The sequence below is a fragment of the Asterias amurensis genome, chromosome 13 (assembly GCF_032118995.1).
Source record: "Asterias amurensis chromosome 13, ASM3211899v1".
NCBI lineage: Eukaryota > Metazoa > Echinodermata > Asteroidea > Forcipulatida > Asteriidae > Asterias > Asterias amurensis.
Window position 1 is genome coordinate 6,187,125 of NC_092660.1, and position 27,905 is coordinate 6,215,029.

Consider the following 27,905-nt stretch of genomic DNA (forward strand, 5'->3'; position numbering starts at 1 on the left):
CATTTATGACAATTGTTTAAAATCAGGGCTACTAACTCTTCGGGGGGGGGGGGGGGGGGGGGGGGTTAAACCCAGAGTTTATTATTAGCCCAGTTCGGTTACTTAACAAAAAGCTTAAGAGCAAGGCCTGCCAGGGTAGAGTGACCTGTGATGCTTGGGTGCGAGAGGAGGTTATTTTGATGATAATAAATGACCTCTTAATAAAGTGCAAGTATCAATCCATCAATGGCTCCCATGTAGGATGATATTTGCTCATTGTTTTTACGACAGATACAAGTATGCCGAATTATGAATTCATTGTACCTTGCTAAGTTTGACACTGTGCTGTGGCGTAATATTCTTGTTGAGCCAACTGTGCCAGAAAACGCTGGGGGAAGTCGATTCAAGTACTAAATCAAGTAGCACGAACGAGGACATCCAGACTTTAAATCTATAGTCATTTTGAGTGATTTGTCCTTAATTTGCAAAAACAAGTTTGCCGCTTTAACTTTATTGAATAATGGGAGCTCCATATATACTGGCAGCTGTTTTTAAAATTGTTTTAAAAAAACAAAAAATATATAAAAAAAATAGAGGTAGTCCATCAAGTGGTGGTAGTCGACACATCATCAACTTACACCCCCCCCCCCTCCCCACCACAAAAAAACCTTGCCTTGCCTAAGACTGCATCTGTACACAAAACTCACTAACCACATCTCAAAATCACATCCCAAAACACACATTTACGTTGAGGTCAGGTCACAGGAACTCCCCCCTCATTATACTTTGTAAAAAATCTCTAAACACCAGTCCATCCCACTGGCCACAAGCTGGTTACAACATCTGAGGAACAGTGGCAGTTCTGTCCAAGAGGGCCAGCTGGCCGCTTCTTTGCTTCCCACAGATTCAACTAAACCACAGTCCGTGCACAGAATGTTCACATGCCCCAAAAACTCCAAGTCTGGGGACGATTTCACAAAGGTAGTCCTAACTTAGGACTAGTCCTAAGCAATGCTAAGAGATAGGACTGGTCCTAAAGTAGGACCAGTAACTCATCCTAACTTAGGACTGGTCCTATCTCTTAGCATTGCCTAGGACTAGTCCTAAGTTAGGACTACCTTTGTGAAATCCACCCCAGTATTAATCTGAGGGCTGAAAGGGAAGCCCATTGGTATTGACCATGGCCTAATAAGTCATTTGGGAGGAAGATTTCAGGCCTACGATTATAGTGACAGTGAAAAGTCTAGCAGCAAACGAAGCAGCCTACTCAGCAATCCAGCCGGATAATAACTAAAAGAATCTCTTGACACAAACTCTCCAATATTCTTGTTAATAATTCCACAGCTAAACCACAACCCTCATCCTAAAAGGCAATCTATAATCACATCAATTAGAGTCACCGGAACTGATTCCTCACAAAAATAAAAAACCTATCCCCCCCCCATCTCAGAAATCAGAGCCATAATCCCCTTCAGTGCACGCAGGTCACAAGTCCGTGTAGCAGGGAGGAGCATAGAACTCACCAAACCATTCATTACCAGTTATTATATCCGCTGATGGGAGCAAAGTGTCATCCACATTTCCTCCCATAGAGGGAAAAAATGATAGATAGGAATTATCGCCGTCCGTCGTGTTGACACAAGAGCAATCTTATTCATACCAGTGAATTGATTTGATTGGAAAAGTAAACATAAAACATCTGGGACACAGATAGGATGGATGCTGATGGATGATTGCTAGGGTCAAGGGTTACATTGTATGTTGCCCTTCCTATGAAAAATGAAAGATAATACATAATGGGGTGGATTTACCAGGATTCGCAATTTGTGTATTTTCTGTGTTTTAATTTTTGAGATCAAGGTTGATTCATTTGTGTTTTTTTTTAAAAAGGCATTGACAGTAAACATCAGGCCTGATTCTTCACAGAGGCATCGATGGCAATTGCTTTCGTGCCCCATGGTCATTGCCTTGGTGCCCTTGAAATGCTCCTGTAGTTTTACAATTTCCTCATAATGGCTCAGCTGGGCACCACTGCCTATTTGAAAACTCGTCTGAAAAATTAATGCCAATAAAAACTTACTTTGTTAAAGTACAGCAGCTTTCGATAGTATACGGCATTTTGAGAACCGTTTCACTTCAAAGTAAAGTGGTTATGGAAAAAATATAGGCTATTTGTTTCCATCCCCCAAAAATTTGAACCTGAGAAACGTTACTGTTAGTGTCAGTCAAAAGTATTTCTCAAATTGTGTATTCCAATTACAGATTATGCTTCCTTTGTGATTTTTTAAGAGATATTTCAAAATGAAATGAAATTTCACAGATTAGTTTTATTGTATACATGTATATATCTTCATTTACATGGGATTAAAACAATCAAACAGTTCCAAACACCAGAGGTACATGTATAAGTTTCCTTTAAAGGATTGGGGTACTTTCTGTCACACAAAACACAATGTCCACAGATTTGCATTAAATTTACAGTTTGAAGAAAATGATAGTAGAAAGCTTCCCTGAAAATATTACTTGCTGAGGTGCTGTAGTTTTTGAGGAATGGTAACAAAATGTCACGAATATACATTTTACATGCTAAAATAATGTTTGTGACTTATTAAATGTTTCACTAATTTCTCAAAAACTACAGCACCTTAGCAAGTAATATTTTAAAGGGTGGCTGCAGTGTTTTTTTATTCATTTAAAGGATTAAACATGACTTTTTAAACCTGAATATTTTTTTATTTTTTTATTAAATGCGCAAGTATTTTAAAAATGGTTTTCAAGAGATTAAACGTTTGCATAAACGTGACGTCATGTCGGTAACCCGAGCCGTCGGGCCCCCTGGCTGTGTGCATATAGAGATGTGTGCACTGTGTAGCCTGGTACCTAGGCGCGTGTAGTTAGGGACCAGACTCTTTTTGCCGACGATATGTTTGAATTCCCGACGTGACGTCGATGGTAGGGGCGGTAACAATCCACAAAAGGGTCATTACGCAAGTCAGAAATGTCGGGAATAAACAAAACACATTTGTTGATGTTCAATACATATATCAGAAATAAATGACAGCAACATTAACTGTTTTATTTTAATTCACTGCAGCATCCCTTCAGGCAAAGCCTTCTTCCATCAATATCTTCAAACCATGTAAGTTTTATGTAAATCTATGGACATTGTGTGTTGTGTTACAAAAAGTAACCAACCCCTTTAAGAGCTTTTTCCTTGACCTCATTGATCAAGGACTCTGATGTATAAGATGGAAACGTTTCTCAATTTGTGTGAGCGTTGCATTCTTCTCAGTTTGTCAGACTGCTTCAATTTAGCTTCAATCATCAATTTGAATTTTTTACCACCTCGTTCAATTCATTATTTAGCGGAAACACTGTCAGCTCAGATAAAGTGCTCCGGTACAAGCAAGTCACTATCATCTCATAATCATTTTACGTGTTCCAAAAAGTCAATACCTTCCATTCAGGGTTTTTTGGCCACACGCACACGATAAATAATACAAATACACCGACTTGCTTATCATCATTCCAATACATACACATATCTAGTACAAATATTAAATTTACAATCGTGCTGTGTGACAAGTCGGCCCCCTCTGGATTTATGAGCATTTAAGATGTCCGCTAATGGGGAACTAATTCGTTCATAACCCACCATGTTTGTCAACAAACACTCTAGTTCAATAACTAGACTCTGTTTAAACAAATCTCTCTGAACAAATTCTGACAAAGTCCCGAGCTCCGTGCGGAATGTATTTGATCAGAATCCCAAGCTCGAACCCTGACTTTGCTGAACAAATTTAAGCTTAGTAAACTGTGAAGATATTCAATCAATGAGTCTTGAGGCATCTGAAAGAATTGCGTAGTTGAACAGCTTCAAAGTGCATCCATTATATTGTGAAAATTGATTTGGATGAATGGCTATTGTGCATTTTTTAATCAAATTTGCTTTTCTAAACTGAAAACTATCTTCCTAAATATAGCGTGGTAGAAATATCTGTACAAATACGTATGTAAACAGACAAAGTTTGCAGATCATAAAACACATTAAAAATACGAGAACAACTTTTTGTGTAATCATTGGCTCAGTGCTATAAAGTTGTTTATTGCAATTTTTATATTCGTATGGATCTAAAGGATGTGACTAGAACAAAAATATGCATAAATCAAAAATCCACAAATGAATGTTTTTCTTTGAAGAAAACTTTTTTTTTTTTTTGCCAAGCAATTTCTTCCGGAACCACTCTTGATCAATACATCAAAGTTTAAACAAATAAACAATGTATAACATCCACAGTAAAAAGGAAAATGTTCAAGAAAAACATGGAAGACAACATTGTGAAAGAGAGCTTAGTTTTACCTCATTAGCATTTCAGTGCTTGTTGATATTGTGACCTGGCCAGCAGCATCTGGACAAAAGAAAAACACACAAAGATAGAATATTAAATTTGGGGCAAGAAAACAGAAAAACTTGTTACATCAAAACAGGACCATAACAGATTTGGGCTTTAGTTTACCTTAAATTCAATGATACACAGCATCACAAGTATTAACAGACATGATATTGCTCCTTGAACAAAAAGCACGAATCTTTTATCGAGTATGAGGGTTGACCCACATGAACTAGGTTTCAATAGACCTCAATTTAATCACAATTGTTCTGGTTTTTCAAAGGGCCAACAAATCGGAAACCAGACTTAGAAAGAATATCATGTATTAATTTTTGGTATTTACCCATACACCGATGTGTGTTAGCACTGTATACTCAGTACTTTCCCCGAGTCCTGTGAACAAAATATCACAGGCATGTTACTCGGGTGGGATTCGAACCCACGACCCTTGCAATTCTAGAGCAGTGTCTTACCAACTAGACTACCGAGGTTGCCCGGTAGCTCGAGGCAGAAGAATATCATGCCTGTAACAACTTGTAATAATTACTTGCAAAAAAAACACCTTGGCAACCATTCTTGCTGTGATGAATCCCTATATCTTCAAGTACGCGCTAATCCTCCAATCAGATTGGCAGAATGGAGTGGTAATAAAAACCTATATTGCATGGCTAATATCACTACCATGCGTATTGTGTGTTCTATGTCATGCGCCAAGTTTGCTTGGAGATAACTCCGTTATCACACGCGCGCTCGTGGAAATACGGTAAATATAGCGCGTCTGCGTCCCATATCCAACTCGGCCTTCGGCCTTGTTGGATATGGGACGCAGAAGCGCTACATTTTTCCGTATTCCACTTGGGCTTGTGTGATAACTTATAATATAGTATCTGCCAATTCTTTATTAGGAACGTGCACTTTCCCAGGCTTTTGTTCCAGGATCATATTATGACACCCGAAAAGAGCAATGACTTTGTTGAAATTGATGGATCAGGGAGTTGGTTCATGGTGGGAGGGCTTGTATAATAACCCAGTTTCACTGTCTGTGGTTGCCTCATTAGGGTTGAACACTTTGATATCAAGCACAAAATATAGAGATCAGTGTATGCTCATATCAGTCTCAAGTATCGAGTTACTGTGACCAATGGAATTGCTTTTTGGTTTTGTTTTTGGTTTTTTTAGAACACCCACAACCAATTTCAAGGGGATTCACGCACAGGATTGTTTTTAAAAACATAGAAAAACTTACTAAAAGTAAAATAAATAAAAATAACATTTGGTGAGTTTCAATCTGAAACCTCAATGGTAGACAATTTCACCATTATCATTCTTGTTTTATAGGGTAGGGCAATGTTTAATGTTAACTTTTCGAAGGGCACCAAGGCAATGACCAGGGACATAAAGGCAATTTCCTTTGTTGGCTCATTGAAGTGTCGGGCCTTACGGGAAGCTTGCACCGCTTTACATAAAAGAGCAAATGTTTTGCAATCTAGAATTGCCTCCAAAGGATGCATTACTTAAAGGCAGTGGACACTATTGGTAGTTACTCAAAATAATTATTATCATAAATAAAACCTTTCTTGATTACGAGTAATGGGGAGAGGTTGATAATATAAAACTTTGTGAGAAACGGCTCCCTCTGAAGTGAAGTAGTTTGCGATAAAGAAGTAGTTGTCCTTGAATTTGATTTCGAGACCTTAGATTTAGAATTTGAGGTCTCGAAATCAAGCCTCTGGAACCACACAACTTCGTGTGACAAGGTCGTTTTTTTTTTTCTTTCATTAATATCTCGCAACTTCGATGACCGATTGAGCTCAAATTTTCACAGGTTTGTTGTTTTGTGCATATGTTGAGATACACCAAGTGAGAGGACTAGTCTTTGACAATTACCAATAGTGTCCAGTGTCTTTAACTTGAATGACTTCAATTGCTACCTCACCATGACATGTCTTCAGATTGCCAAACATAATACAAGCAGCCTACACAGTTACTTCCGCAGACTTATTGTCCATGTTTTATAAATGTCACTCGCTGCTAATATGCAATTGCGTTGGAATGTGTTTGACTTGATGCATCATGGCAATCTCATCAAGATCAATGCCACATCTGTCTCATATATGAATGGATGATTAATACAGACTGAGACGTTACTGAGATAAGATGTGATGTTCAGCCATACATAAACAGAAAACCTAAGTAAAAGCAAAGTTCCTCCTCTTCATACAATAAAAAGGGGTTCTTATATAGCGGGCATATTCGTCACTCAGTGACGCTCAAGGCACTTCAACATTCAGTATTTCCTGCAAGGATGTGGGACTCTGAGTTAAGCCCGGTTCATACTTCCTGCGAATGCGAATGCGAAGCGAATCTTGACGTCACAAATTCGCAAAGAACAATTCGCAACAGTTGAACTCTGCTCTACTCCCTTGCGAATAATCGCTGCGAAAGGAGGGTGTGACGTCAAATTCACTTCGCATTCGCATTCGCAGGAAGTATGAACTGGGCTTTATGAGACCTACTCCTTATACATACAATGTACATGTAGCACCATTTTCCAATTTACAACAAATTCACAAGTTCTCTCAAACTGCACAAATAAAATAGTTTAAAAAAAAATCTTGCACTTCCGCAATTCAATAAATAAACCAATAAATAAATGAAGCATGTATTAGTGGAGTTCAAGACCCACAGTCAGGAGAAACCTATTAAGTCGATACATATGCATTAAGAAAACAATTTTGGCCTTGAGAATGCATGAGGTCTAAATACCATTTATTCCTCGGTATTTCCTGCCCACTGGTTTGTTTTGATTGTTAATAAAGGAAGTCAATTAAGTCAAGCAATGCTAACAAAGAGCTTCCTTTTCCAGTCAGAAAGTCTCTTGAACCGCTTGAATCATGAGAATGGAGTAGACTTCGTCTGCTAAGCAGAAATGAGCAGGATACCAATCACAAATTGTACATGTGACATTGCATTTTGGCTGGCAACCTTAATCTGGTAAGCATAAATTTGTTGTGCTTATTTACTCTGTGTGCTTAAGCACCTCTATGAAATTGGGCCAAGCTCTATGCACGAAATGGGGGAATGAAAATATAAAGCCTAATAAATTTATGGTTTACCAAATTAACTAAGAACTGGGACTGCATGATATCTCATAACAGTAATGAATAAAAATAGATAACAAAACAGCCTCAACTAACCAATGACACCCAGGAGGAGGAGGAGGACAATATGATTTTGTTGAAATAACGGCTCCCACATGCAAAGCTGAAATTACAAATCTCAAAGCAATTTGACAATAAAACTGCAACAGATATGGACACAGGCAGAATGCCTTGGATGGTTTGGAAATGAAATTTTAGTTGTTCCAGTGTCATCTGCACTGTACATGTACCTGACAAAATATTTTAATAAAGTAATGGCTGTACTTCTGAAAAGAATTTGACAACTCACGTACCTCCGTCCACCGTCCATTATAAGAAAAGGCCCGATACATGTACTTCACAGAGGCAAAAAGGGCAACTGCCTCCATGCCCCCTGGTCATTTCCTTGTTGCCCTTGAACACAGTTATCCAGGAGAATATGCCTTAGTGCCTTTGCCCTTTCAAAAATGAAGCAATAGGGTCTGCCCTACTCTACAGTAGCTTATTATTGCACCCAACATTCAGTTATTAAGAATCATCCTTGACCAATGATTTTGACATCACGATAAGATATCAAACCTGCAATAAAATTACACATACGCCAAACACGTCCCAGTAACTGATGGGGACAAAAATGGACCCAAAATGGAGTGGTTTACGCTTTCTGACATGCTGTCATTGTTGTGACCACAAAGGTCGTGATCAAAATCAGGCACTTCCAGAAGTTTTAACATAAATAAACTGAAAGGAATTCAACTTTCAGAAACATTACTCTGGATACTTCACCTCAAGAAAGCTTTAAAATACTTTACATTCACTGATATCAATGCCACTTATCATTTCCCATAACACTTAAATAATATTTGTAAAATTACCGTTTTCACACAAAAAAGTCTTTTATGTACATGTATACATAAATAAACTGAAAGAACTGCAACTTAAAAAAGAATAAAATATGTCAGCAACTTCACTCTTCTTTACATCAAAAAGCTTCAAACAATTTCCATTCAGTGATATCAATGCAACTTATCATTTCTCATGAGTTTCATGTAATTCTTTTTTTTACAATTTGCTGACTGCAAATCCTACTTTACTTATAATCAAAGTTTCTTTTACAAAATAGAGTATTTATAGCACCCAGTCAGTGAGTATACGGGAGAGTTGAAATTAATCTCCGCCAGACCGAGAAATGACGCCCGAACACTCTTCAGGTATCACACGCTTCAGTGTCCCAACCCGCCTGGGAAATGAAACAAGAGACGGCAGGCCAAAGCAAAAAACAACTTGTGGCTCCGGGAACGTTGTCAAAATTTATCCACATCATCATGGAGGTTTTGTAACGAGCCTCTCTGCAGTCAAGCTCTTGGATTTATAAGACGGTAGTGAGGAGCACCGCTCTCCCTTCCACTAAGACCTCGGGTCTCGTTCATTTATAATTATATCTCGCTCAGATCCCTTAAAGGAAATTAAAGGGTAGTTTCCAGTTGACTGGTACGTTGAACGCGGTTGGAAATACACCCTGAGTTTGCGACCGAAAAGGGAAAAACAAGAACACCAACAACTCCCTCGTGATAAAGCAGAGGAGCTAAGGCAAGACTGCTTGGGGCAATTTATTTTTTTTACGGCATACATGTAGTCTGACTGCTTCTTTCCTTTTCAAATTTGAATTCCGTCAATGCTTAATGCTCTTGCAAAAATTGTGCACTTACAAAGATGAACATGATTTCGCGAAGATTTCCCAAGAGTGAAATATGCCTCAGGGCGTTTTTCCATCCTCACACCTCTAACATCTGGCTCCATCGATGCTGACATTTTTGTTCTTAAATTCAACTCCTCCTACTCTACTTCATCTTCCAAAATGCAGGTTAATCTCTTTATTATGGTTTATGTAATTTGCAAATCACCTAAGTACACACAGCAACCAAACAAAAATAAGCTACCGATTTAAGGATTCCAAACTACAGCCCTGAAATACATTAAACTTGATGGAAGTCTATGTGAGTGAACCTTTTAATATGAAGTTGCAAAACACTTTTTGCAAAATGGTTGCATTTTGCATTGAGACCCTTCGGTTAAAAACACAAAATAATAATAATCATGAAAGTCACAGATTGAGCTATTTTAACCCATATTTGGGTACAGTATTCATCTTTTGTTCAGAGTTATTTAAAGCTTTCTGAAAGAAACCCCCTCCCCCCTAAAGAAATAATAATAGTAAAATAAACAAAAAATCAAATACATAGCCGGTGGTGAAGTTACATGTGTACCCTTTAAAAAAAGAAGGGGGAAAAAGGCGCATTTGCACAATTCTACCTCCAGGCAATGATGTAACAGCACGTACACACAATCTACTGCGTCCCTCTCCGCTAAAAATCCAACCTCCGGTTGGAATCTAATTGGTTGTCAAATGCCTCCCCCTCTTTCCTTCACTCCCGAAACCAAACGATCTCTGGAATGTGAACAACCCGCGAGCAAACCGAAGCATCTCCGAGGCTATCTGTATAAATTTTCTATATTCCCCACACCTGAAGGAAAAATCGAAGCTGGAGAAGCAAAAAAAATAGAAGCTGGAGAAAGAAAAAGAAAATTGCAGTCTGTGAATGTTTTAAAGGTTAACCAAGTCAAGGACCTAGGGTTCTTGTTTTGAGTAACATCAGGGTTGCTATTATTCTATCCACATGTAGGTTAGGGAGGATCGGAGCGCCAGAAACATGGGGCTGTCGGCTGAAAATCCGGACCATAAAAAACCATGTGTTGAACAAATGGTCGATAAAATGTCAGTAGGGCCTTTTCAAATACCTTGAAAGATGCACATAAATGTACAGAAGCAGACCTACTGTACAAGTAAGTATGTAGTCTTTACAGTAACTTCCACTGTTATAGTTCTCCATGAAACAACCATATAATTTTATGTACATTCCAAGATCTTAAATCAAACAAACCAAATATCCATGTCTGGAAAGAGTCAGGGACAGTTTGGAACTAAGGCTGTGCCAAAACGGCGACTTTGGCTACAGCTACGACTAGATCGCGCGCGTCAGCCTATTCTTCAACACTAGCAGACATCTCCAAGGTAAATGAACAAACACTTGGGGAAAAAGGTTACAATAAGGATTAACTGAAGTCAGAGAAAGGTAAAATCTTAAGTAACTTTAGTGACTTCCCAGCAATACCAGAGCTTGTGCATCAGCTTTTTCACTTGTCCATGTTTCAAATGAAATACGTAGGAGTGCTTTTCAACATCTGAGTGAAAGCACACAACTTGTGCGACAAGAGTGTTTCTTCTTCAATTATTCTCTTGCAACTTCGATGACCATTTGAGTCCAGAGAAGTCTTTCACCACTACCTTCTGTAAACCCTGTAAGTATTTGTAAATCTGTGAACTTTTTTCTTTTTTTTCTGTACTTTAACCCAACCAGACTGTCAGTATTTTAACAAGGTGAAGGGTCATCCAATCATGATTGTTGCTTTATGAACCCAGCCATGACATCTTCAAAACTGACATTAAGCTATAACTAGAGCTATATAAAGGTTCATAACATGTCAAGGGACATTCTACTGACTGGCTATCCAAACAAGACCTCATATACCACCTGATGCACCTAGGGGTACAAAACACAACTGTGGTTGAAACAATTGTGTATACTCAAAACTGGACCATTTTAAAGTGCAGGTTAAAAGGTTTAGAGAAAACAAAATCAATGAGAGAATTTGAAAACTATTCTTTATCTAAGGACAGTTGACTGCTTGTTGAATTTAATCTAGCATGAACATAATGAAAACACCATACATGTACTTGTATAGGAACTCTGGTTGAACAACTCATTACAAATTATCAAGTAATCCTTTTGATATCCCACCACATGGAATACAAGGGGGGGGGGGGGTACTTTTTCTCAAACAGTTTTTCAGATCGCAGCGACCCAAACTGTATATCAAACAAAATAGTGTCCAATATACATCATGCAAGTCAAATGCGCGAGTTGGATTTGAATACTGTCAGAAGTGACTGCTTCAAATTGAATCTGCAGACCACAGAAACAGGTCAGGCAGTTGCGTTGTCAATTGATTGGTTTTTTGGGGGCAAGCTTTTTCGTTAGAAATCCTCCAGATGAGCAAACCCTGGTACCTTTGTGCCGTATGTTTGCCAAAATTGTGTACGGTATTTGCAGTCTCCAAAAATTATGCGAAAGCTTGCTCTAAATACTGTGACATAACAATTCTGTCTATAGTAAGTCAGATGAATTCAAATTTAGGTGAGATTTTTCTGACTTGCATGTAACAAGTCATATAACCAGACATTATTTAAATCTAACTCGCAAATAACCCACTGATTAAATGATGTAGCCTGCATGTACATGTTCAATTTTACTTTTAACTAAAAGGAAAACTATTCCCAATGGGTAAACCAGTCGACACCCATAAGCTGTTTTGTGACTTATCAACGTAAAAGCATGTAAACCTTGTTACGATGAAAGATATCAATGGTAGCAATTAGTCATAGAAGTACATGGACTTCTTTCTGAAATGCTAGCCTGCCGAAACAAAATCACCAGCTGGTGATCCATTTCAGATAACTTTAACACATTTTTCATGCTTTTCTTCTTCTTTTTAAAGACACTGGATACTATTGGTAATTGTCTAAGACTAGTCTTCACAGTTGGTGTATCTCAACATATGCATAAAATAACAAACCTGTGAAAATTTGAGCTCAATCGGTCGTCGAAGTTGCGAGATAATAATGAAAGAAAAAACACCCTTGTCATACGAAGTTGTGTGCTTTCTGATGCTTGATTTCGAGACCTCAAATTCTAAATGAGGTCTCGAAATCAAACTCGTGGAAAATTACTTCTTTCTCGAAAACTACGTCACTTCAGAGGGAGCCGTTTCTCACAATGTTTTATACCATCAACCTCTCCACATTACTCGTAATCAAGAAAGGTTTTTCGATGATAAATTATTTTGAGTAATTACCAATAGTATCCACTGCCTTTAAAATGGTACATAAACTTGTGTTTCTTTCATAGAATGAGTCATCTACCTGCAAGACTTGGTTGTGAGATTATTCTATGAATATGCATGGTCTACCATTCTACATTTACCCATGGTTTTCAAAGCATTTAAAAGCAAAATTGGCCACATTATTACGAACTACACTTTTTACATTATCAACAAATTAAAAATGTAAAAATTTTTAGTGTCTGATTTCCTTTTCCCATAATTTATACATACTGTTAATATGTATAATGGCACATACACCAATGATGTAGAAAAGACATACATGTACGTGTATAGGCTGGCTACAGACCCTACATTTGGGAAAGAGGCTGTAATGTTGATCCTAACTCTTTGAGATGCAGAAATATGGTCAAATGATCATAAAGTTATAGATTATTTGGAACAAAATCTTGTGATTTTGTGAAGTAGATCAATAAGATACCATCAAAAGAAACTGACAACGATTTCATTCAAAATGCCGACATAAAATCAAATCAAGTCTGTAATCATGCAGATAAGAAAAAGTCGGAAGTTTCTCTTGCCTGAATAGTAATCTGTAAAAAAAAAAATTGGTTTGTCATTTAAAATAAGATTATCCCTTCCAGTTCTAGTCCAGTTACTTTTCCAAACATCTCTTCCCTAAATTTGCATTTCTCAAAGTCTATTATTTGACAGATATAGAGATTTAAATAGTTCTAACACGCTCAGAAATATCCCCGAGGGTTCTCGGAACACGCAAACCGTCTAATTGAATCAATCTTTGGTAGATCCGGAACTTTCCGATGAATTAGAAATTAACCTTTCGTATTTAGGTCATGATCCAAATGCATATCAATTGTGAAGGAGGAATTGTGCTGACTTGGAATTCATTTCTAGGTTAATTGGACCTTAATGAATGCGAAGCATAATGAACCTGTTAATCACACCACTTTGCTCTCAAACACACAGACATGCAAATTTCTAATTGCCAAAAAAAAAGAGGAAATGGCCGATCACACTATACTTTTGTATAGAAAAGAAAGAGGAAATCAGCCAGTCAGCTGAAAGTTGCAAGCCTGAACACAACCACACAAATGGAGGGAAAGCAAAGCAAAATGGGGCAAGTTTTATTTTGCTTTGCAACAATTAAAGTTGGTGGACACACCTTTAAAACAAGTTTTCAACCAGAGCCACTTCCTAACATACATGTTACAAATGTTATGATTTTTTTTTTTCATTTGACTTTTTATGCCAGACACACAAGGCCTGAAGGCCACTCCAATGTGTGGGCTACAATTTTTTTATTCCAGAGGCCATTGCCACCTACTCCTAGGGCTGAAACAGGGTTACCCCTTTTTACAGTCCATACGGATGTAGGCTTGGGTATCATCAATCCGAAGCAGAAAGCACTACCTCCCCAATTTTACGTAGCAAGTGTCACAACCGGAATTCGAACCCACAACCTGCTGATCAAACACCAGAGCTGGAATCCAGTGCTCTTAACCGCTCAGCCATGACACGCCACATCTGCTTAGCCAAGAGTGAGCAGGATACTGTTCATGATTAAGATACATAGGAAATTAAATTTGGGCTGGTAACCTGATTCTGGGAAGCATAATAGTTCTTAAACTAAACTAGACGTTATCTTTACTTTATTTCATTTGCTGAGCTAAAGCAATGTGATGCCATGAAATTTGCCCTGTATTTTGTAGAGCTGTACATGTACGTCTCAATCAGGAGGAGCCAGCCCACACGCATCAGTGAAATTGTAAATGGCGCCTAAGAGACCTCCACGCCACGGCGACAACATATCACAACTTTTCGCTTCCGTGCATTTTAAGGCACTGAATCTCACACATTCCCTAAACACCTCACACATTGAGGGAGAGACTAGGCACCGGCTGTTTGATTTCAGTTAAATCTGTGTTAAAGGGAGAGGATCTACTCACGCAGCGCATCCACGCTTGGAAGTGAAAAACTAATAAACCAAAAATGTTAACTCTCACATTTTTAAGAAGGTAAGTATTGAGTGCGGCTCAAGTCACAACCAAGTAATCTCGATGCAATTTTGGCTTGTAAGTTTCTGTTCTTTTTTGTGCTTAGCATGTTTCTGTGCTTAGCATGTTTTTGTGCTTATAGGCTTTATGACATTGATGAAAACCGTGACATCATGCACACCATTCCACTCTCAGCCCCCCCCCCAACCCAAGGATCAGGCACCATTATCATTCACCTTACTCAGAACAATTTAATTCCCTTTTCCCAATTTCCTTCTTTTTTCTTTTCACCAAGACGAAACACAGCATAATGAGATCAGTTGATTGTCTGACGGGAATGTCGGAGAAAATCGATGTCCTGAACCACTCACAATAACGTAATTCTCTCCTTTTCACTTCATTCTAAAGGTCACCTCAATAAATCCCATTCCATGCCAATTGCACATTCCAAAATGAATAGTTGAATAAAGCTGGTTTTCAGTCATTGCTTCTTCAAAGATAAAAATGACATGTACATATTACTTACATGTAAGTATCCTTAAAGGCAGTGGACACTATTGGTAATTGTCAAAGACTGGCCTTCACAACATATGCATAAAATAACAAACCTGTGAAAATTTGAGCCTAATTGGTCGTCGAAGTTGCGAGATAATAATGAAAAGAAAAACACCCTTGTCACATGAAGTTGTGTGCTTTTAGATGGTTGATTTCAAGACCTCAAATTTTAAATCTGAGGTCTCAAAAACAAATTTGTGGAAAATTTACTTCTTTCTCGAAAACTACATCACTTCAGAGGTAGCCGTTTCTCACAATGTTTTATACTAACGTCTCCCCATTACTCGTCACCAAGTAAGGTTTTACGCTAATAATTATTTTGAGTAATTACCAATAGTGTCCACTGCCTTTAATTGTCTGATTGTAAGTAAACGTTAAAAGGTGAAAAGTAAAGTCGGTTGCAAGCCAATATGACTCATCAGGCCAGAAGATCTAGACAGTTTCATTGCATATACAATATCGAGAATATTTCTATTCCTTTATCTTCATTGTTTTAATGATCACATTTGTGGATATTACTTTTGAATGTTATAGTTTATTTTTGTATTTATTTCCATATTGGTGAAAAAGGGGAATCACAAACATGAAAGTCAAAGACAGTCAAGAACTGGTCAAGAAATAACTAGTATAATGAAATGAGTATAGGGCATTACTTGTAGTTGATGGTTGTGTATTCATGACATTCAATGCCTTTCCCTACATTTACATACAGTAGGCTACGTGTTTTCGCATATATTAACAAGGATTTTTAACCCATTAGAGGCAGTGGACACTATTGGTAATTGTCAAAGACTAGCCTTCACAGTTGGTGTATCTCAACATATGCATAAAATAACGAACTTGTGAAAATTTGAGCTCAATCGGTCATCGAAGTTGCGAGATAATAATGAAAGAAAAAACACCCTTGTAACACGAAGTTGTGTGCGTTTAGATGGTTGATTTCGAGACCTCAAGTTCTAAATCTGAGGTCTCGAAATCAAATTCGTGGAAAATTACTCATTTCTCGAAAACTATGGCACTTCAGAGGAAGCCGTTTCTCACAATGTTTTATACTATCAACTTCTCCCCATTACTTATCACCAAGAAAGGTTTTATGCTAATAATTATTTTGAGTAATTACCAATAGTGTCCACTGCCTTTATAGGATTCAGTAAAGTAACTATCAATCCATGTTCATTATATAATTTCCCATAGTGGGGCGTTTTTCTGCCAACAAAATAGCAGGACACTATGTTTGAAAGCTACTGTACATGTAGAACGTGATGAAGATACATCTTCAGAATCTTAAAAATGAGGCTGACACATTATGCTCCACACCCATTCATAACGTAGAGAGAGAAAGTTGCACATTATGAAAACCAGATCAGCTCACTAAAGAAGACATCAGCTCACTAAAGAAGACATCAGCTCACTAAAAAAGACATCTGGCCCTACTACTACTACTACATAAATCTACGCATCGCATCACAGAGTGACGGACTTTGTGCCCGAACGAGCGAGTCGTCTGAAAATGGATGACGACCACTTGGGAGATGGGAAGAGGAAAGCTTCGTGAAATCACTCTGACCTAGTTTGGACAACAGCCAAATCGTGATGTAGATCTGCCTCCAGCTTCCGTTAATTGATAGATTTTTCCACTTGCTACATGTACGCAAACGCGTGTCTTGCAGTCTAATTGCTTGCGCATCAAATTTAAGTCGGCAGGTACTCCGTCTTCAAGACACGATTGAAGAAGCGTAAATATTGTTGCATTTTTCAGGCTGGCACTTTACCCAAGGCTGTATCCAACAAACCTCTACTTTACTTCACATAACCTCAACCTATTTTTTGGAACTAGTCTGCATCAATTCAAATCTAGAAAACAAGCTGTGTTTCAAACAAAACAGGCGTTTAAACATCTTTAATGGTTTTGATGATTTACCCCCCCCCCCACCCCATCCCCTCCCCCAATTATTTTCCTGAGTATTTATTATCTGTCAAAGTAACACTGTTTATCTGTTGATGTAAACCTCACCACTAAATATGTTTTACAAATACATTTGAAAAGACTCTGTAAATCAAAATGTTCTTTGTTTTCGGTCCTCGATCTGTCAAACACCCTTTATACACACACCATTGATGTTGTACTCATCCCTCAAAAACTATTGCATCCAGGAAAAAATATTTCAAGCGATGTTTTCCACCAGGAACATCTTTATACCAAGTTGTGTGCAACTCTGTGCACATTTGTATTTTCAATCTTACAATGTTGTGCCTGCCCTTTGACTTTTGCTTCAAGTCATGTTAAAAGGGTAGATCAATAAGCCCTTGCAGCGCCAGTATGTTTTCTGAAGAAAATAAAAACTCTATCTGCAGCAGATTTATTCAGAGAGCTAAAATTCTCTTCAGATTTTGCCGTTTTGAAATCCCCAATGTATAGTCAAAACTTTATGAGTCCTTGAAGTCAAATCCACATGGTGAATTTGACGAATCCTATCATAATACTCCACATTGCCTTTTTCTATTATTTTGATAAAACTACGCCATCTGACAATCTCCAACCCCCGTTTTTATCATTATGTACATTGTATTAAACCCGCCGGGAAGTACAGCAAATATTGTTGTTGCAGTCAATTTTTAGCTGAGAGGCCCACGGCTGTCCGTGCTCAGAAGCAGCAACTAATGGGGCACCCTCAGCACTTTTATCCTGAACAGGAAACAATTTTTGGGTTTCTAGGTGAGGGAAAACCGCGGGGTCACCGCAAATTGACTCGGGTGAAAAATCTGCAGACAGCTTGTCCCGTATTGGTCATGGCATTCTGACCGTTGCTAAGCAAACGGATGGTCCATTTCCTAAATTTACATTGAATTAAAGAAATGCATTTCTCATTTTGGACGAGATTTCGTGGTTGGACTGGAACCAAAAGATTACAAAGGTAGGCGGCTGCTTTTTTTTTATACATATTTTGAAAGAAAACACTATTTCAAAAAACTTTTTTACAACGCTAAAAAGGGACACCACAGACGGGAGTGGGGTTCAAAAAATGTGGTCACTTCGAAAGATATACTATACAGTCTGTTGACTCGAACTGAGTGCACATGTACTGTATGTTTCAAAACATTTGTGTTAAATTCACCCCCCCCCCCCTTAAACCTAATACACACACTTTACAGGAGTAAATTTGTCTAGCAATCATAGGGTAATAAATTTTGCTGTGACACAGACAAAATAACACGTTCTGCAACCATGACCCATTGAGTGACACATCCCCAAAAACTGATCTTTGTACTCGGAAGTTGACACTGCAGAGCGATCGAAATGACTGAGAACGTTAGGCTTTTGTACGAACTTCCTGTATACCGTTCAGAGAGGGACGGCACAAGCAAACAGAACGTGCTCTGGTGAAAACATCGGAGCAATCAGTGGGAAGGTTCAAGTGACAATGAACTTTGAGAGTAGCTTTTTTTGTTGCAGGTGTCCGAGCCCTTGACTTGTAATGAAAGGAGAGTGTGGATTGTGGGCTTTCCTTTGCAACAAGCCCAAAGACGGATTTAACGGAGCCTGGAATGGCTCTTAGTGAGACCAAGACAATGGCGGTCGTCAAGATGAACTGTGTTGGAGTACCCCCCCTCCCCCCCCCCCCCCCCCCCCTCTGAAAGGACCACTGATTCTATGGACTGAATCAACTTTACATCCAAATTAGCCAAGCTGACAAAAGATATTGACTGTAGTAGTGTAGAGACTAAGCTGCTGGTTGACCAGGGCCCAATTTCATGGCTCTGCTTACCGCCGAATTCTGCGCTTACGATCGCGATTCCCCGCTTACGTGCAAGCGCCGAATTTCGTCGCTAGCCTTGTAAGCGTAGAATGCCTAGTAACGTGGAGTACGCACGCGCAGAAGCCCAAATTCGCCGCTAACCCGTGAAATACGCTTGCCGTAAGCACAGAATTCCCTGCTTCCGTAAGCGACGATTCTGTGCTTACAGTAAGCAGAGCCATGAAATTGGGCCCAGGTGTAGTATTTTCTTAAGAGCACCCTCTTGTGGTGGTTAGAGGTGATCATGTATGTGCACCTACAATGTAGCTTGATATTTCTATTATAGGGGCAAGACTGTTTTTCCAGACCTGTATGCTTTTGAAAGGGCAAGGGCACCAAGGCATTTTATTATTGGGAAAGGGCACCCTTTAAGAATTCTAAATTTCTGCTGTGAGAGCATTTTAAGGGCACCATAGCAATTATTACGGGCTTGGAGGCAATCGCCTTCATTTCCTCGGTCAAGTATCAGTCCTGGTTTTTCCATTGCAACTTGGGGCAGCTGCTCCATCAGGTAAAAGTGAATTAGGAATGTGTACTGCAAAATATCAATTGGCACCAAGGCACAATCGCCTGGGGCACGCACGGGGGCAATATATCCCCCACACATGATAATAACAAAAAACTGTTATACTTGTATGTATCAATAGACCATTTCGCTCAAGATCCTTTAAAAAATGAAATCTAGCCTCTCCATCTAACCTGATTACTTCATACGCACCATATTTCATACAAAACATTCTACTCATACGAAAAGCAGGTTATTACAATACGAGGTTGTAAACAATTACCCACGCTACATATCAGACAGAGTGTCACTGAATGTAGAAGCATGATGAATGTTCACAATTTCCCGCTGAAATTTCCCCGGATAGAGCGCCATTTACAAAATGTTACACTAGAGACCGTACTTGACTTATTGGAAATGGATTTTTAATCAGCTTTTCCCAGCAACATTTCTCCCAAGTATGTATTAAAGAAGCAATGTCAATGGAAATAGTGGTTTGTTGGATGCTTAATGTTGTGCGAATGTACTTCAAAAGGTCAGACCGTGCAAATGGCAACCAACAGCATTTACAAGTTTGTGCTTTATTGCAAACCGAGCAGTAACTCTCTTATAGCTTAAAGACACTGGACACTATCGGTAATTGTCAAAGACCAGTCTTCTCACTTGGTGTATCTTAACATATGCATAAAATAACAAACCTGTGAAAATTTAAGCTCAATCGGTCGTCGAGGTAGCGAGATGTTAATGAAAGAAAAAAACACCCTTGTCGTACGTAGTTGTGTGCTTTCAGATGCTTGATTTCGAGACATCAAATTCTAAATCTGAGGTCTCGAAATCGAGTTCATGAAAAATTACTTCTTTCTCGAAAACTAGATTACTTCAGAGGAAAGCCGTTTCTCTTAATGTTTTATACTCTCAACTATCTCAACCTCTCAACTATCGACTAAAAATGTTTTATACTATCAATACTACTCGTTACCAAGAAAGGATTTATGCTAATAAATATTTTGAGTAATTATACCAATAGTGTCCACTGCCTTTAAAGGAAATGTATACCTTGGTAATCATTCTTTAAATTAAAGAAGCCTACAGCAGATTTTGATAGTATAAAGCAATTTGAGAAATATTTTACTCAATATAAGCTTCCGTTAAAATATTACCTGCTGAGGTGCTGAAGTGTTTGAGAAATTGGTCAAACAAAACAAGTCACGAAAATGTTTTTGTCTCAGTGAGACGAACACAAATCTAGCATGTAAAAACGTATTTACCAGTTACTATCGTGACATGGTTCTACTCATGTTTCAAAAACTACAGCACCTCAGCAAGTTATATTTTAAGGTAAGCTTTCTATTATCATTATCTTCCAACCATGTAAGTTTAACTTCAATTTGTTGACATTGTGTTTTATGTCCTACGAAAAAATACCCAAATCCTTTTAAAAAGGTGGAATGAAATTGGACCTCCTGGATCAACTCATGTACATCACTCCATTGTTTGCTTTTAGACACTCTAGACTGACAGGCTAGTGCAAACAAGCTTCAAAGGGAATCCCATTTTGGGTGGAATAGACAAACACATTAACAAGGCTTTAGGAGGTCACATTGATTGACAGTAAACAACCACATCCAGATAAACTTTATCAACTCATTATGAATTCCACAGTCAGAGACAGAGATTACAATTTCATTCCGCAGCCCTTGAAAATCAGACGACTCTGTTTACAAAATTTTCAAATTATTAATCTTTATCATTTTTAGACTAAAAAAAGCATGTGTTCAAATTAAGTTAAACCAGGCCTGGAAAAACACACAGGCCACAAGAGCCAAGGCCTCCGCTGCCCCTGGTCTCGGCCTTGGTGCCCCTTCAAAAGTTTCCCATTGACTTTAAGATTTTCCAATGGAAGTGCCCTTTGATAAAGGAAAATGGCCTTGCCCTTTCAAAGATCAAACTCCAGACCTGCAAGCGTGTCATAAGAGCCTTAGATCTTCAAGTTTGTCCTTGCTTGTTGTCTCTCTCACTCACAATACCTTGGGGATCGATCATTCTCTAATGCTGGATCTCATCTTTGGAATAAACTTCCTTAAAATATCCCCAACATATCTTCTTTGAGTAGTTTTAAGGAAACTCTCAAAACAGTGTAGTTCACTCAAGTGTACAGCCCATAAAGTAATGTTTTGTTTTCTCTAAGATAGTTGTTATTTCCTTAATTTGATTTTTTCCCAGTTTACTGCGCCATGAGCATTTTTTTGATGAATACCAACGCATTATAAATATTCATATTATTATTAACCTAATTTCGGTTAAGATGATAAAAGGGGACAAAAGAGATCTGGTGTGACCCAAAGGTATCCATGTTTTAATCACCATGAATGCAGCAACCAGCAGGTATACAGTCTCCAATGCAATTGGTTACCATTTTTGTGTCACAATCTTAAAGTATTTTCTGACGCAGCGTCAGTAAAAAAATTTGTTCACAAAAATACCAGTCCATCCCATCATCCTAGAATTTCATCCTTATGTCTGAACATGGCCTAGCTTTCCTGATTAGGATAGTCCTACTACTGGACAATTTTAAACAGGCTTCTTCAAAATTAACTTGAGAATTTAAGCAGACTGGGATTCTCAAAAAGTATTTACACAAACTCTTTTAGAAGTTGAGCACATGTATGGTGTACTTCTGAGAAATGACTGAAGAGTTGTTATATGTAAAATATGTACATGTACTATCAAAGTTGCACATGTATACCATTGCTGTCAATACTGTTTAAACATTCAGTTGCAATACTTCATTCAATTGTTATTTTATTCAGTTTCATTTGGTATGTTTTTAAAATTTAAACAAGATAATGAAAACAACTATACTACAATTGAACTAATATATGTGGCCAAGATACGTCTCCAAAAGGTTCAATGTCCATATTGAGGTCATTCCAGGTCAAGCCATCTCTAAAAAATGATTTGATAAGTGACTCTCGGATGGCACTTGGCAAATATCAAAGTGCACGCATGTGCTGCGTGGAAATATGCTATGTGCTGATTGCGTACCGGAATGCATAGTCTCAGATATGTTGAATGAATGAAATTTATGGGGGATTTTCTGACAGATAACATTGGTTTGTAATACATGATGTATATCGAATGAAGAGATTGATGAATGCTGTATCAGAATTAAATAAATACCCAGACAGATTTTTAGATGAGACTACAGGGTACATGCGTTTGTCTCGTCAAAGCTTTTTCTGGTTTGGGAAAAGCGGAGTAAAACAAGAGTGGCAGAAAATTAGGTATTAAAATAACAAAATGCACATCCATGTAGCAAATAACAGATCCAGTTTGAATAATGCATGTCTTTGTTTTTTAAATTAATTTCCCCACTAAGTAGCCATTTTAATTTAGCAGCAAACACTCAACTCCCACTAGATTGCAATAATGCAAATAAAGCTGTCATTTTCCAGTTAGGTACTCTGGGGATCAGACAAACGTCTTTGCATGTTGCAATCATCAATATATGTATGTTAAAAAAGTAGAGAACTTAAGCCCAAACAGAAATCCGTCTAGAGACTCAGTTGGAATTGGTTTATCATCGCAGAATGTTTGCCGTGACAAACTTGTAGGAATTAATTAGAATCTGTGACTGTTCAGCTTCTCGCTACTGTTAGCTTTTGTAAGTTGAATAATTCATTCTAACCACAAAGCAAACCTATGCACAGATGAGAACAAGTTGTAATTCTTTCCGACATCCGTTTAGCTGCAGATTGACTTCCAGATGAAGGAAAATTTAATTCACTGTAATCTAAAAAATTTTATTTCAATTTGTAGACGTGGAACTAATACCAAGATTCGGAGAATCCGTTTCAGATATGGAGTTGTACAATTTGTCGCAGAACTAAAGAGCCCATTTTCATGGCTCTGCTTACCGTCGGATTCTGCACTTATGATCACCATTTTCCCCTTATGTGCAAGCGCCGAATTACTGTGCTAGCTGTTGTGTAAGCGTAGAATGCCTAGTATTGTGGAGTACGCATGCGCACAAGCCAAAAGTCCCCGCTAACCTATTCAATCAGCTTGGGGTAAGCACAGAATTCCCTGCCTCCATAAGCGTCGATTCTGTGCTTACAGTCAGCACAGCCATGAAATTGGGCACTGGTGTCTTACAGTCACTTTTTGAAATCAATATTTACACTTTCAAAATGATAAAACATTCCTACAGCGTATTTCACAGAAACAAGGAAATGATCTCCAGGTGTTTTGCAAAATAGAAAAAAATGTTAACAAAATAAAGTACAGAATGAACACTAAAGCGAGAGAACAGCGAGAGCAAACTGAGGTCAAAATAAGGATTGTATTGTCTACTTGAGACCAGAAGATGCCCACAGGCCAACAGTCAAGAGCAAGCTGTTCTGCCCAAGGCATATCGACTGCAAAACAAGAAACTGACCCAGCACACCTACCTCCCACCCCACAAAACCATAGTCTACGTTCTATAAAACCAATACCAACAGTAACCACAAACTTTATTTTAAGTCTTCCTTTGTTCAAGAGTCCCAAATAAGTTTATCCAACCCAAAAATATTTACACTCCATTATGGAAATGGGTGTTTCTACAAGAAATTTCTGCTGGGCAATTTCAACGGGGCTCCACCCACAACAAGGACCAACAGACCGCAGTCATATACTTCTTTTATGACCAATTCCTTAGATGTAACCATCCTTGTAATAACACAAAATGTTTGGAAATATTTACTCTGATATTTTAAACACAACAAAATAATATGGGGGGAGGGGGAGATTTATGACCAGGACTGAGAGGGTGACAAAACCTCAAGGCTCATTCATTGATTCTGTTGAAGTTGTCGCCTCAGACCAAACATAGACAGGGTTATAGAATACAGCAGTTTCTCCGCACCAATCAACAACAATTAAAAACACATGGTAACATTAATTGGGTAGTTATTATGAAAAGGAACCTGGGATGCTTTCAATGTAAAAAAAAACCTAAATAGAGAAGATCAAAGGTCACGAAAAATGTTTTTATTAAAATATGCTTGAGGAAAGCTGTGATTAAATTTTGTTGTTTTAAGATTACATTTGTGTGCATGTAATTTGATAACACAATCACAATGTATTACCATTTTTTAATGTTTAGGGGAAAAATGCCATCTATATCTAATACATTTTCTTTGTTTCTTTGGTGTATCAAAGTGAAAGCTTCAATGTGCAAGGTTAGGTGGAATTAGTTGGAATTGTAGGTGTTTGGAAACTTCAAAATCTTGCATAAATACATCTTAGACATAGTAAACTAGCACTATCAATGTTGCAGGTTCGAATCCCACCCAAGTAACCAGCGCCTTTTTTCTATACTTTTCCTTTCCCTCCCGTCTTCAAACTTTTGTTTTCTGCTTTTTAGTCTACATTTATGACAGACTCTCTTAATGTAAAAGTGTGAAAGTTGTCCGAGTGGTGTCAGTTCCACGCTTTTGACGATGAAAGTCAATCTTTGTCACTCTTTTTGAAGGATGATGGAACAAATTTCACTCTAAATCGAGTTGAAAATACCTGTCTTTCACCCCCAAAAGAGTTGTCCGCCATATTGCACTTCGCAAGATTGGTATGGTGGTCAAAAGGAGTGATTTTTCACTCTTTTACATCAAGAGAGTTATCATATGGGAAAAATTCCTTCTTATCTCTCTGATGAATCTTAATCAATCCCATTAGAACAAAGAAGCTACGCTGGAGGCAACATGGAGAGTCTGAGTGATTAAGGATAAAAATCACTAAACTAATAAATAGTCCTAGTCCCAAAATAAACAGCTGTAGGGGGTTATTATGACAGAATAACTTTACCACATTTCCGTGGTGGAAGAGCAGAGGGGGATTCAGTACAACAATTTAAAGACACTGGACACTATTGGTAATTGTCAAAGACCAGTCTGCTCACTTGGTGTATCTAAACATATGCATAAAATAACAAACCTGTGAGCTCAATTGGTCATTGAAGTTGCGAGATAACTATGAAAGAAAAAACACCCTTGTCACACGAAGTTGTGTGCTTTCAGACGCTTGATTTCAAATTCTAAATCTGAGGTCACGAAATTAAATTCGTGGAAAATTACTTCTTTCTCGAAAACTACTCCGTGCCAGAGGGAGCCGTTTCTCACAATGTTTTATCCTACCAACCTCTCCCCATTACTCGTTACCAAGTAAGGTTTTATGCTAATAATTATTTTGAGTAATTACCAATAGTGTCCACTGACTTTAAAGGGAAAACAATTTCTTACTTATAAGGAAGTACAACACTCAGAAACAATATTTAGAACTACAAGAATCATAATACGTCTATTTTTAAGAATGTGTTTTATCTTTTATGATATTGTGATTTATTTTTAACACTTTACACCATTTTAAAGGATGCACCATTAAAACTTATTCTCTCCCAGCCTAGATCTGCTCAGTTACTTTTGCCATATAAAAATAGAAAAGAAAAGCTGCACACACAACATTTAAAAAAACTATTCCTGGTTGCTTCAAGAAACAGGGTGATTAATCTTCAAGCTTATTTGACATAAAAGTTCTTACGACAGCTGAATGTTCCTTTAAGTTACCAAACAGGGAGAGAAAAAAAAACAGCTGCAGAAGAAAAAAAGAATGAAGAAATTGGTATTGTGTACTTGTTACGAAGCCAAGCATGTCGTCATTTTTCATCGTCATTTTTCATCTTCACGTCTGGTGACGGAATGTCAGCTGCTCCAGCCGCCATCAACAAATCTTTAATCGGGGTGCTGACCCAGAAAGACATTGGTACCGGTCGCTGGAACAGTTTAAAATCCATCCTGTTGGACGTGGTGACAAGTCCACCCTGTACCAACTTGAGAAGAAGAAAAAAAATCACGCCTGATACTTCACGGCGGCAACAAAGCAATTGCCTCCATGCCCCCTGGTCATTGCCTTGGTGCCCTTGACAGGCTCCGGAAGAAGTTGACAATTTCTTCATAGGGTGCCCTTTACCAAGGACAAAAGGCCTTGGTGCCCTTGCCCTTTCAAAACGAAGCATACAGGCCTGAAAAATGCTTAGCACCAAACACAGTCTATTAAAGAAATCTGAACCATGAATCAGCAGGGATTGATAGTAATCGCATCTTGGCCTGCAAACTGATTCTGTTAACCTGAAACTGTCCACGTTTAGCAAAATTGTGCACTGCATAAAAGTACTTATTTACATCACAGTGGTACCACATTAAAATACTGGTGTGTATACCAGGGAAAACTATTCACAACATCCACAGGCCTGGAGAAGGCAAGGCCATTAACAATTTCCAAGGGGCACTTCCATTCGAAAATCTGAGTCAATGGGAAACTTTTGAAGGGGCACCAAGGCAGGGCAAAAGCCAAGACCAGGGCAACAGAGGCCACGTGCTTTTTGTATTTTCAGGCCTGCAGTTCACAGTTTTTCATACACAGTGCAAAGATGTTGATGCTCTATGATTCATCAAACTCAACCGGTCCCCGTGCTCTGCCCGCAATGGAGAGTGTGTCCGACATTCCCTCCCACAATGGCAGGAGGCGGGGCACCTTTTGAATAAGCATTCTCCCAAACACGGCATACCCTATTAATACCCTTCAACAATACAGACATATTATAGGAAAAACGACCATCCACAAAGATTACACTTTATACACTCAAGTTATGAGCAATATTTCCCGACCACAAACTGTAGAGAAGTGCCATCAATCATTTCCCTTCACTTTATACCCCAGGCATGTAGGTCCCTTGCATAAATATCATCGAAACAAAATACCAAGAATATGATGGCAACAGATGGGCAAGTGCTAACGGTTTATATTTCATCCCAGGCCACCGGAGAAACAAACAAAAGTAACAACTCGGGATGTGATAAATGACAACTTCCAATCAAATCCCCAAATATGGTGAACTTGGAAAAAAGGATTGACGATGGATAGCGTTTTTTATTGTTTCAATGGAAATTTTCTCGTTGAAATTATACTTCAGAAACTCAAAACAGAAAGGGAGAAGGAGAATGTTGGGGGCGGAGGGGTCGAAGGAAAGATTTCCTAGTATCCTTATACGTGTGAAATTTACACCCTTCAAAATGGAGCCACACTATATCCACAGATACATGTAGCAGTTAGTCTATCTTTCTCAGAAAACTCATTCTGTTATCACCCTATCATTGTCAACCTAGCAACAATGGGAGAAAGTGCACTGGCATTTGTGTTGGACAATCCATGGACTAATGAAGGGGGCCCTCTTGTGGCAGGTCTTGAGCTTCAGGCAAAGAGTTTTAACTATCAAACCAAAGACCTTTTAGCCTGCTTAATGTAGTAGGTTAATTAAACAAAACCAGGTCTTGTCCATCACTTGTACATCACATCACATTCATTTGAAACATGTATACTACTTCTGTAAATGGAAGAGAAAGTTCAGACTATTTGAAAGAAACAATATCCTTAAAACTATCAGTGCTACACCATTACCAGTTATTTCCTCCATGGTCAAAACACAATGGTCCATCCCACCAAATCTGACTTAAATTTCTCGGAAACGG

At 38.3% G+C, this 27,905-nt stretch overlaps 1 protein-coding gene across 2 annotated transcripts in view; it reads right to left on the reverse strand.

Annotated features, from left to right (window-relative positions):
* The window catches only part of LOC139946036 (inactive tyrosine-protein kinase transmembrane receptor ROR1-like), a 114,466-nt gene that overhangs the window by 30,715 nt on the left and 55,846 nt on the right, over positions 1-27,905 (reverse strand). For both annotated transcript variants that reach the window (XM_071943619.1, XM_071943618.1), the window contains exon 2: positions 4,340-4,388. In XM_071943619.1, coding sequence (XP_071799720.1) covers positions 4,340-4,388 — 49 coding nt within the window. The remainder of the gene's footprint in view (positions 1-4,339; positions 4,389-27,905) is intronic.